Below are 11,520 nucleotides of genomic sequence, written 5' to 3'. Positions count from 1 at the left end.
CGTGACTTTCTGCACCGCTTTTTCATGCATTGATGCCCCTGGAAAGACGAGACGAGATCGCGTCGCTTGCTGTTGCGCATTCCTTGAGCTGTCGGATATTTCCTTTGTTGCTTGAGCTTTACCGCCTTTGAAAGAATTACCGGCAAAGCTCCGCCTCGATTGGCTGGATTGTCTCTCAACAATTGTCTATTCTGTCTTTGTTCAGCGCAAGCGGCTTCCCGTTCGCTCCTCCACAGACACGTCACGAAACGAAGCTCCCACCAAAACTTCATTCCGCCCCTCCCCCGCGCCGTTTTCTCCACGGAACCAACCATAGCAAAGCGACACCTTGGAAAACCCCTTCGTCACGTCGAATACACCATCCAAACCGTCCACAGCATCATAAGAAACCCTGGAAAATAAGTCCTCCTTTGAGCTGAGAGGACCGACGCACTACACCGCCATCATGAGCCGGACGTTGACGAGCCGGCAGGCTGAGGAGCTGTTCGTACAGGGGAGCTTCAGAAGCTTATGATTTGCCTATCTGACCGTGCTGCAGGCATAAATCCATCATCGCCTACCTCGCCGCAAATAACCTGCAGGATAGCGCCAATGCCATGAGGACGGAGCTTGGTCTTGGAGAGGATGCTTTCGACACGGCCACCGCTAAGAAGTACGAGACTCTGCTGGAGAAGAAATGGACCAGTGTCGTGCGCCTACAAAAAAAGGTATGCCATTAAATGCGCTTCACTCTACAGATTGACTAATAGGGAATGTTGCAGATCATGGATCTAGAAGCGCAGACCCAGACCCTTCAGACAGAACTTAATAGCGCTACACCGACATCTAATCGCAGAGGAGATCCCTCATCCTGGCTGCCAGCCGGTCCTCCACGACATGTCCTTCAATCGCATCGAACGCCAATCAACTGCGTCGCTTTCCACCCTATTTTCTCGTCCATCGCGTCCGGAGACGAAGATGCCACCATCAAGATTTGGGATTGGGAGTTTGGCGAGCTCGAAAGGACGGTAAAAGGTCACACCAAAGCGGTCCTCGACCTCGATTACGGTGGCCCAAAAGGTCACACACTACTAGCCTCTTGCAGTTCCGATTTGACCATCAAGCTTTGGGATCCCGCAAACGAGTACCAAAACATTCGAACACTACCTGGTCACGACCACAGCGTAAGCGCCGTCCGATTTATACCCTCTGGAGCACCAGGAGCTCCGTTATCAGGAAACCTGCTCGCGAGCGCCAGTCGAGATGTCACAGTGAGGATATGGGATGTTACGACAGGATACTGCGTCAAGACGATAAGAGGACATGCCGACTGGATCCGTGACGTTTCGCCCTCGTTGGATGGAAAATACCTACTATCGACCGGTAACGACCGAACAGTGAGGCTCTGGGATATTTCTGTACCGAACCCGGAAGCCAAACTCGTCATGATTGGACACGAGCATTTTGTCGAATGCTGTACCTTTGCGCCCCCAGCAGCATATTCGCACTTGGCTACTCTGGCCGGAGTCAAGAAGCCGCCTCCAGCTAGCAGCACGGCCGAGTTTATGGCAACTGGCGGAAGAGATAAGACGATCAGGCTGTGGGACGGTCGAGGAAACTGCATCAAGACCTTGATAGGGCACGACAACTGGGTTCGAGGATTGGTGTTCCATCCAAGCGGCAAATTTCTGCTTTCTGTATCCGACGACAAGACAATCCGATGCTGGGATCTCAGCCAAGAAGGAAAGTGCGTCAAGACTGTCGAGGGATCGCACGAGCATTTCATTACGAGCTTGAGATGGGCGCCCCCAATCATCAAGGATAAGGGTCCAGGCGAAGAGACCAATGGCGACGTTGGTACTCCGAAGAAGGCAGCGACGGCACCTCAAGATGTGCAGATTCGTTGTGTGATTGCTACTGGAAGTGTAGATATGTCTCTTCGAATCTTTTCACGATAGTTGGATATCGACATGCGAGATTGGACATGAAGAAAACCCAAGTGAGGTGCTGATAAGCGGATGGCCCAACTGCGCAGCGATGTACAAAATCAGTGCCGATGCAGGTTCGCCCCGAGGTCTTGTCGACACATTGACGACCATGCCTCAATTCTAGACAGAGATTTCTCTTCTTTCGAACGGTCAGAATAGCCTGGAAACCCCAAACCAACCAACAAAAATGACCGTATCGAGCATGGAAGCGTGGTTCCAAGGTCGGGTTCGCAGGAACCAAGCGCCTATTTAAGAACCTACCTACCTACCTATCTTACTATAACAAAACACACAAAGACACAAAGACAAACAAACAAAAACTCTCAACTCCTTTCTACCCGATGGTCCCGCCCCCGTCAAGTTGCGCGTTGTGGATGGTTTTTTTTGCTGCATGGGGATTTTACGAATAATGTTTGATACCCAAGCGAGGGATTGGATGTTGAGGGGAGGGAGAAGGGCATTTCGATATGAGATTCGAAAACAACTGACATTTCGATTTGAGAACTCGATGTCTGTTTTTTATCTGGTGGAAGAAAAGACTGACAGGGCGGGGGAACTTTTTTCTTGACAGAAAGAGGGAAAAGAGAGAAGGAAAAGGATGGCATAGACGTTAGGGGCATCATAGAAGGGAAATTTACGTATTTATTTTAATTCACCTATTGAGCGAGATGGCTGGACAACTGTGTGACGTTGTAGAAGTTGTTGGGTGACTGATGGAGACTATTCCCGAGTTTAGCTTATATCCATCTCATGTATATTCTGTAATGTAACATCGCAGTATCTTGGATCCCAGCACACATATCCTCATCTCAAGAGGGACTATCCTATAGTCTGATCCAATGTTTACCTTATTTAATATCGATATTGTTTCTTATTCCCGTAGCTTTCACTTGCAGTGCCGTAATAAATCTCCAGCGATGATGACAGTCGATTGCACGTACGCATCAATGACGCCACGATCAATAAAAGTCCCACTGTTGCAATTAGAGCAACTCGATCAAATCAATTGAGCTGAGAAACAAAACAACGTCATCATTCCAATCGATTTGAAGCTCTGCAATAAATAGCTTTCTTTGTAGACTAAGCTTCTGTTCTGAACACGATCAAGCTCCGCATAACATAAACAAAACAAAACAACCACCAAAACTCAATCATCATCATGTCTGCTCGCATCGTTCGATCTTCTCTGGCTTTGAGGCCCATGCCCGCTATTCAGCGCGGCTTTCGCACAACTGCTCTGTCTAGACACAATGAGAGCGAACCTATTGGACCCAAGTCCTCTGACAAGCCTATGAGCAAGGGTGCAAAGTGAGTTTAAATCCCACATAAAATTAACTGTACTAATGTAATTTTCGTAGCTCGCAAATGATCATGTTTGGCGGAATTGGTCTTGCTCTTGGCGCTGGCTTTCTTCTTCTCATGTCGCGACCAGACGTGGCAAAGGATCAACCCGTTGACGGCGTCACGAACAAGGCAGTGAGCCCCAAGTAAGAAAAGATATCGTCTCGAGGGTTTAATGCACGATGGCGTAAGCGATGAGGAGTTTTTTAAAAAGGGAATTCATAACTAGACACGAGTCCGATCAATAACAATACAGCTATACTGTATCATGCATCGTCAAAGCAAGCCGTAACATTACGGCGTAGTCAACTTGCGAACCTATCACTGTCAAGACCATATCCTTACTCTGTCTAGTTTACAGCCTCGATGGAGGCCGCCAAGCCAAAGCTGAGCCTCTGTCGAATGTGATGGGATCGAGGGACCGCGTAATCCGCACACGACGCCTTTTCCATTGCGTGTATTCAGCCTTACCCATCTAGGGCGTTTTTTCCCTCCTTCAGCCCTACAAACTTGGTTTAGCCCAGGCAGTGAGATTTTGGCATGTCTATGGGTTGATACCTCGACAAATATATCTTGGGTTGGCGCCATCACTTTCTCCACCAAGTCAATCCCCCACATCAAACCATTATTACCGTAACTAAATCCCCACAAACATGGACCGAGACGGCTTCTCGGTTATCTCTCTCACGTCTCTGGGCTCGACTATTTCCCATCGTTTATTGTCGGGCGCTGAAGAGCTGAATGAGCTAAACACTGCGCTCGAGACTCCCGATGAGCGATTGGCTACTTTCGCGAGTAGACTGTATCAGCTGCACCAGCATGTCGGATATCTTGAAGCTGCGCTGAACAATGCCAGTGCCATCTCGGTGCGATTCCAGACCACGTTGAGTCAGAGTCTTGGATCGTGCGATGTCGTCAGTACCGTGTTGAACAAGCAGGTTATGCGCTTGCAGGCCGAGACGCTGGCTTTGCTGGATGAGGTATTTTTGGTGATTTACAGCGATGTTTTGCTGGCGCATACACGACTATTTGCCTTTTTTGCCAAAGTTCTTTCCTTGTAAGTTATAATGCCTAATTTGTATCTTCTCAACTAACCAGTAGCTAGGACGACTCGGGATGAGCAGGATGTCACTCTCGACTCCAAGAGTGGTAGAGAGGTCTTTGACCATGTTGACAAGGCCTGTCAAAAGGCTTCGCAGACAAAAGATATTCTGCTTACTTCTACGTCGCAAAATTACTCTCATGCATCATCCAGCAAGGGACCTCTTCCAGGTGATTTGGAGCCACCGCCGTATGAACCCGTCCATCCATCCTCTTCCCAGTCGCCAAGTCTTGAACCGCCAACCTCACCTTTCACCAAGGGTCTGTCCTCGTTGACACACTCGTTCAAAGCCATGACATCGGGTCTCTGGGCGAAACCTGACCCCCTATCTACAGCTCTCTGTCAGGCAGCTCTCCGTGGCGACGTCCAGCAGATGAGCGGATTAATCAAGCAGGGCGCCAACGTCAACGGTCGTAACGGAGAAGGCAATTCACCGCTGAACTGCGCCATTCTAGCCAACCAAGAAGACGCTGTTCGGTTCCTCATCGGTTCCGGCGCAGACGTCAACTCGAGGGATATGAAGATTCCACCAGTCTTTCTGGCCGCATCCGTGGGAAGCATTGGCGTTGCCAAGATGCTCATCGCCCAAGGAACTTGGAACGCCAACGCGACTAGCTGGACCGGGCAGTTTTACTTTGTTGATGTCTGCAACAGCGAGAACTTGGAGGGTATCGAACTTCTTCTTGAGAACGGCGCAAAGCCGAACACGACGAACACCTCGGGACGACCGGTGCTTGCACAAGCTGTTAAAAAGGGCAACCTTGAGCTTGTGAGACTACTCCTCAAGTATGGCGCAAACCCGGATACTAGCGATATGTCGGGAAATTCTCTCCTTTCGATAGCGGCCAGCCAGGATCGTATGGATATGATGAAGCTTCTTCTCGAAAGCGGCACAAACGCGAGCTCCAAGAATTTGAGCGGGGTGTCTGTATTGACGGATGCCATCAGCAAGAGGAAACTCGACATGGCGCAGCTTGTCCTCGACCACGGAGCCAACGCGAGTGCTAAGGATCTTGTCGGTCATCCGACTCTTGTACTTGCTCTGCGTGATAGCAAACTCTCACAGAATGACAAGATCCGAGCCGTAAAAATGCTTCTGGACCACGGAGCTTCGCCAAACGTGTCGGATGGGACATGGGGCGTTGCAGCTGTCTGCTTTGCCATGGAGACGGGTATCACGGAGCTTGTGAAGATGATGGTGCAGACTGGAGCCAACACCAAGAAGAAGATGAACAGCGGCGAGACGCTTTTACTCTATGCTATCGATCATGGCAGACGGGAGCAGGCGAAACTTCTTCTTGAAGCAGGTGCTGATGCGAATGCGGCGGATAAGAAAGGGAGAACACCGTTGATGCAGGCTATTTCGAGGAGAGACACTGAGTTGATTAGGTTGCTCAAGGCGAATGGTGCGGATATGAATGTTGGAGGGTGCATTTCGCCTGCTGAGCTGGCGCAATCGATGGGCGATCTCGAGATCTTGCAGATTCTTGGCTTTGGATCATCGCCTTCGCAGGGAAGAGCTGCGCGAGCACATTCACCACCACCTGGATACGAGTCGGCCATGGGCAAAGTATGATTTGAACGATGATAGTAAATACGAAGTAGATACCCCTAATATTAATGATTTTCCTTTCCAAAAACGCCGTCTATTTGTATCTAAGTCTATTGCTGGTTAAGAATCTCCTTTAGCCACCAGACGTGTATCCGCTCATCCTTTGTCAACTCTGGATGGAAACTAGTTCCCAGCACATTTCCCTGTCTGACAGCGACGATATCACCAGAGTCGTCTTTTGTGTTGGCCTGCGAGACTCCAGACTTCATCTTGTCAACACGGCCTGGCAATTTTGCGAGAACCTCGACTGGTTGTCGGCCATCGGATGCTCCAATGACTTGTTCCACGACAGGCGCACGGATAAAGACACCAGGGTAAGGCTTCTCGTCGTTCAAAAAGGGTAGATTCATGCCAGCTTCAAAGCTTTCTGTTTGACGACCAAAGTGATTGCGGTGAACGCGGACGGCGAGACCACCGATGAGTTCCTGGCCGCCTTTCTTGGTAGCGTTTGCTTCATCTGATAGTAGAATCAGACCAGCACACGTTCCCCAAACAGGTCTCTTTTGAACCCTGTAATATATCAGTATTGTATGGTACTATAGGTTTGTGACATACTTGACGAAATCTCTAAGTGGCTCTAGTAGACCAGATTGAGCAGCGACGAAAGAGATCGTAGTGCTCTCACCACCTGGGATAATGAGAGCGCTACATTGGTCGAGTTGCTCTTTTGTGCGGACTTCAATGCATTGGATATTGTTCTTGGAGATGTTTTCTGTACAAGAAATTGACTCTGCAGCTTTGCGAACAAGATCAATATGTTCTGAGAAGCCGCCTTGAAGGGCCAAGACACCAATGGTAAGACTGATCATGTTGAAGATGTTTAGTGAGACAACGAATAACAGTAACAATGGTAATGAGGAAAGAATAAAAAAGGAGCGATAACGGAGAATATGACGGTTTACTCGGAGTCATGATCCGAAGGCAAAAAAAAGAAGATGGTTCTAATGGCTTCCCCAGATTCTGGTGATGTACCGGAGTGACCCAAAGAGGATAAAACTGTGCATTAGTGTAATGCATGGATTATGCACGACGGGTACGTAGTTTATCCACTCGAGACGATAAACCTCCGGACTACCCCGATTATGACTGTCTAACCTAGGTACTAGTTGCATGTCTTGATAGAACAATGGAGACAGGGACAGAGACAATGGAAGGCTAATCGAGTCAGATGATAGAGAGGCCAATTGGATACCGTGTTGGTTGGAACAATAGATCGCAGACAAGTGGCAAGGTGATGCGAGATAAAAAGATTCCATTCCATCCCATCCATCCATGATATCACAAGCATCTAGAACAATGCAGATGCAATGCAAATGTCATGCAATGCAGGCCCCTCATGCTCGTGCTTATCTCCCTTTGGAATCTCCTTCTTGACACAACAACTTGAGCCTCGTCTTCCCGACAAATGCCGCCCTTTACGCAATAGACCGCGGCACATGTCTCGACCCTCACCCAATAGCATCTCTCATACAACCCGGCAGAGAGGGCGCCTCTAATGCAAGCTCCGGAGCTCAATACCAGGGTTGTTACTTCTAGTGGGAGGCGAAAAAAAGACCCTTAACCTTTTGACTAGCAACAAACTCCGCTACTACACGGCGCCGCGTACCGGGGGCAGACGCCGGAGTAGTCTATACTGGAAGACACAGTAGAAAAGGTTCCCGTTTTATCTGTTTCTCTGGCGTAATCTATTATTCATTCTATGTAGCTTCCTTCTTCTTTGAGAAAGTATACAAGTTACTCTCTTGTCATTGACTTTTGTGACTCAGCACAAATAAACTTAAAGACCGACTGTCCCCCTCCCATCTCACATTTGCCTCTTTTTCTTTTACTCCCAAGCTCTTCTCTCTTCTCTATTCTCTATCTTCTATATCCAATTCACAATGACAAACGACAACTCTAACAACACTGGCGCCTCCAATGGCGAGGCCAAGTCCTCCTTCACCGTCAAGGCCGGTCTCGCTCAGATGCTCAAGGGCGGTGTCATCATGGACGTCGTAAACGCTGAGCAAGCTCGCATTGCCGAAGAAGCCGGTGCCTGCGCCGTCATGGCCCTCGAGCGTGTCCCCGCCGACATCCGCAAGGACGGTGGTGTCGCCCGCATGTCCGACCCCGCCATGATCAAGGAGATCCAAGATGCCGTTACCATCCCCGTCATGGCCAAGGCCCGTATCGGTCACTTTGTAGAGTGTCAGATCCTCGAGGCCCTTGGCGTCGACTACATCGACGAGTCCGAGGTTCTCACCCCCGCCGACGACGAGAGCCACGTCGAAAAGAGCCCCTTCAGCGTCCCCTTTGTCTGCGGATGCCGAAACCTGGGTGAAGCCCTCCGCCGAATCGCTGAAGGCGCTGCCATGATCCGAACAAAGGGCGAGGCCGGCACCGGAGACGTTGTCGAGGCTGTGCGACACATGAAGACCGTCAACAGAGACATTGCGCAAGCCAAGGCCGCTCTCGCCGAGGGCGGCATCGTGCGCATCCGCGAGATGGCCCGCAAGCTTGAAGTCGACGCCGAATTGCTCCGCCAAACCGCCGAGCTGGGCCGTCTCCCCGTGGTCAACTTTGCGGCCGGCGGAGTTGCCACGCCCGCCGATGCGGCGCTCATGATGCAGCTCGGCTGCGACGGTGTCTTTGTCGGCAGCGGAATCTTCAAGTCTGGCGACCCTGCCAAGCGGGCCAAGGCCATCGTGCGAGCCACGACACACTTCAGGGACGCCAAGGTTCTTGCAGAGACTAGCACGGGGCTTGGCGAGGCCATGGTGGGAATCAACTGCGATAGCATGAAGCCCGAGGAGAAGCTTGCTGGACGAGGATGGTAGAAAATGATTTATTTATTGGCGTTGTAGGAGAAGGTTTATTCAACATGAAAAGGAAACGGGTAAAGAAAATAGTGATGATACAACATCTCTGGTGGATATGCATGAGGATAGCGGGTGTGTTTGCACCATAATGAAAATACCTTTTACGATGAAGAAAATTGTGACATTTTATCGAAGTGGTGTCTCAGCCAGTCATCGAACTACAAGTACATGGCAACTTTTATCGAAGTGATATCTCAGTCATTTGGCTACGAGTACATGACAACTCGTCTCATCGACTAACAGCAAATGTGCCACTCATACCAACATTTCCATGCTATCTTACATGCTAAGCAGATCTCGTATATCACTCATCCTCACTCATCCATCATATATACACGGTATACCATCAAATTCTCCTCCAAGGGTTAAATCTTGGCTCGCTTCTGCTTGCCACCACCCTGTTCATTCGCAGGTCTCCTGCGTCCATTCTCAACCTGTTCGATAAGAGTCCGCTTGCGATCATTCCCAGCTTTGTTCTGATCTTTGCGCTATTTCCAGTCAGCATCATCTTAGACACGGTCCGGACAACTTACACGAGTCTCTGAGAATGGAGAGTTTGTGATTCGAGAGATCCAAGAGGCGCGAAGAGCAGAATGGATCAAGACTTTGTTGAGCTACTCATGTTAGAAGACATTCACGTATAAAAAAGAAAACTTACTCGAAAGGCATTCAGAATGCGGCTCTAGCGCTGTCCGAAACTGTCAAACTCTTCCCACTGCGTTTCGCTGTTGCTCCATAGAGGAATGAAGTTTCGACCCTGCTGAGCAAGCATAGCTTCATTCTATAAGAGTTAGTGATATTATATGGACACTTGACTAGGTGACTTGCCAAGACCTTGGCGCAGAGAAGTTCAATCTCGATATCAGACAGGCGACGATGAATGACATTCTTCCATTGCTCTTCAACAGGAGGCATGGCGCTCGCAGGAGGAGCCAGATCTTCATCGGTGAGCTCACTCATCTTGGTTGATAAACCACGAATCTGACGATCTTTCTTGACATTCTCGATCCACTGTGCTGCCATGGCGTGACCCATCTTTGCGCGCCATTCACGAGGACTGGACCAGTCGCATATGGCCTCGAACATTTGTCGAACACGGTTGCTATACTCCTGTGATGTTTGAGGGAAACTCGTATCGACGGCTGCATGAGTCGTCGTGGCGCTCTCAGGGGGATGAGACATAGAGAGGAATGTCCATTCTATTTCTCTGGCTGCTTTGGGTGTGTTGATGAAGCCCTGGTACTGGCGTGTAAAGATCTCCAGCTTGGGGACCAGCCATGCTTGCTTGGGGGTTTGCGCTGTGGGTTGAAGAGGAGCGCGGTATTTCTTGGGAGGCTGTTCGATAGCTGGGCGGGGTGGCTGGAAGGGAGTTGGGCTGAAGTAGGGCGTCACAGATGGGAAGTGAAATTGGGGTTGAGGCTGAGGCTGAGGCGGATCAGGTTGAGAGGGGATGAATCCCTGGTGAAAGTTGACCGGCTGGTAATTCCCCTGTATATACTGGTTTGTGAGGGTGTATTGCTGATGGAGGGGGCGCTGGAAAGCGAGTGCTTGAGTCTGGACCTGACAGTCAAACTGAGCCGGAGTGTGATCCTGAACCTGTACTGGAAGCTGATACTGGTTCTGGACTTGGGGCCGAAGCTGAGGAGGGCAGCGCTGAGCATGAATCTGAAGTCGGCAATTGACTTGGTTCCCAGTTGGCAGACTCTCTTGTCTGTAATCTGCCACAGGCTCATCGCTTTCAACACGAAGAGACTGAGCAGCAGGAGCAAGAGCAGTAGAAACAGGCCCCTCAAAACCCCCTCCTTCAGCGCCAACCACCCCACTCATATCCTGATCAGCCATACCATCATTCCCAAGACTGGCAAAGTCAAACAGCTCTGGCGACTCCGCCTTTGCAGTTACAGACTCATCAGACCCCGCAGTCGGGGCAACAGGAGGTTCAGGCTGCATGGTAGGACTCATCAACTGTGCCAAATCGCCATCATCAAAAAATTCCTCAGGCGAACCGAGGCGATCGATGTGCCTCTCAGGGTTGGTAAAGTTCTCGAGGAGATCCATGTCTGTCAGGTCGAATTTTGATGTAGATTCGTGGAAATATTCGTCTATCCACTGGGTGAAATTGATTTCGTCAGCGAAGGAAAGGAGAAAATTGCAGTCGTATTCTCCAGCCATGATGAATGATGAACAGATATGAAGAGTAAAAGGCAGACAGGATAGACATTTATAGTCTACAGAAAAAAGTATGACTTACCAGATGGCTATACATAAAAGAACGAACTTGTTCAAGTTAAGTTGCAAGATTCTCATCCAGCTATTGTTGAAGAGACAAGGCTGCACACAAAGTGTATAATAGAGATATAGGCAGGTAAACAAAACAAAACAGCTTGGTGCTGAAAGGACCAATCAAGGGGATAAAGACAAAGTGACGCCCCTTTGATATATGGGTAGGCAGACTATCGAGTTGCCGAGCCGGGGCTTTTGTTACCTCATGGTCGGTATGATTGTCTATAACGTTCTCATGCAGGTCTTTTCGTCTATTCTGAATAGAGCCCATAAAGAGGGGATATGCGTGCATGATCTAGATGGAGTAAATGAGTAGTATTTATTGTTTCAGAAACATACAATAGGCAACCATTTGTT

At 49.5% G+C, this 11,520-nt stretch overlaps 5 protein-coding genes across 5 annotated transcripts; 3 read left to right on the top strand and 2 right to left on the bottom strand.

Moving 5' to 3' along the window:
* Positions 1-445: 445 nt before the first annotated feature.
* FGSG_05038 (nuclear distribution protein nudF) lies at positions 446-2,155 on the top strand (the record flags this gene model as incomplete). The annotated part of the gene is made up of 3 exons (XM_011325219.1): positions 446-483; positions 539-707; positions 762-2,155. 3 exons carry the CDS (start codon positions 446-448, stop codon positions 1,935-1,937), a joined length of 1,383 nt encoding a protein of 460 aa, XP_011323521.1. The 3' UTR covers positions 1,938-2,155.
* A 1,806-nt stretch (positions 2,156-3,961) lies between these two features.
* FGSG_05037 (uncharacterized protein) lies at positions 3,962-5,986 on the top strand (the record flags this gene model as incomplete). Its single annotated transcript, XM_011325218.1, has 2 exons — positions 3,962-4,354; positions 4,433-5,986. The coding sequence occupies 2 exons, from the start codon at positions 3,962-3,964 to the stop codon at positions 5,984-5,986; spliced, it is 1,947 nt and encodes a 648-aa protein (XP_011323520.1).
* Positions 5,987-6,072: 86 nt separating this feature from the next.
* Positions 6,073-6,831, bottom strand: FGSG_05036 (glutamine amidotransferase subunit pdxT; the record flags this gene model as incomplete). Its single annotated transcript, XM_011325217.1, has 2 exons — positions 6,073-6,532; positions 6,578-6,831. The coding sequence occupies 2 exons, from the start codon at positions 6,829-6,831 to the stop codon at positions 6,073-6,075; spliced, it is 714 nt and encodes a 237-aa protein (XP_011323519.1).
* Positions 6,832-7,825: 994 nt separating this feature from the next.
* On the top strand, positions 7,826-8,996 carry FGSG_05035 (pyridoxine biosynthesis protein PDX1). Its single transcript, XM_011325216.1, has one exon. The coding sequence runs from the start codon at positions 7,903-7,905 to the stop codon at positions 8,836-8,838; it is 936 nt and encodes a 311-aa protein (XP_011323518.1). The 5' UTR covers positions 7,826-7,902; the 3' UTR covers positions 8,839-8,996.
* A 553-nt stretch (positions 8,997-9,549) lies between these two features.
* On the bottom strand, positions 9,550-10,938 carry FGSG_05034 (uncharacterized protein; the record flags this gene model as incomplete). The annotated part of the gene is made up of 1 exon (XM_011325215.1): positions 9,550-10,938. One exon carries the CDS (start codon positions 10,936-10,938, stop codon positions 9,550-9,552), a length of 1,389 nt encoding a protein of 462 aa, XP_011323517.1.
* Positions 10,939-11,520: the final 582 nt, after the last annotated feature.

The sequence above is a fragment of the Fusarium graminearum genome, chromosome 3, assembly GCF_000240135.3.
Source record: "Fusarium graminearum PH-1 chromosome 3, whole genome shotgun sequence".
Classification (NCBI taxonomy): Eukaryota; Fungi; Ascomycota; class Sordariomycetes; order Hypocreales; family Nectriaceae; genus Fusarium; species Fusarium graminearum.
Note: the sequence above shows the minus strand (reverse complement) of the source record. Positions and strands in the feature narration are given on the sequence as shown.

What these genes read in the sequence shown, in the direction of transcription:
- FGSG_05035 (XM_011325216.1), top strand. Translation starts at nt 7,903, where the DNA reads ATGACAAACGACAACTCTAACAACACTGGCGCCTCCAATGGCGAGGCC.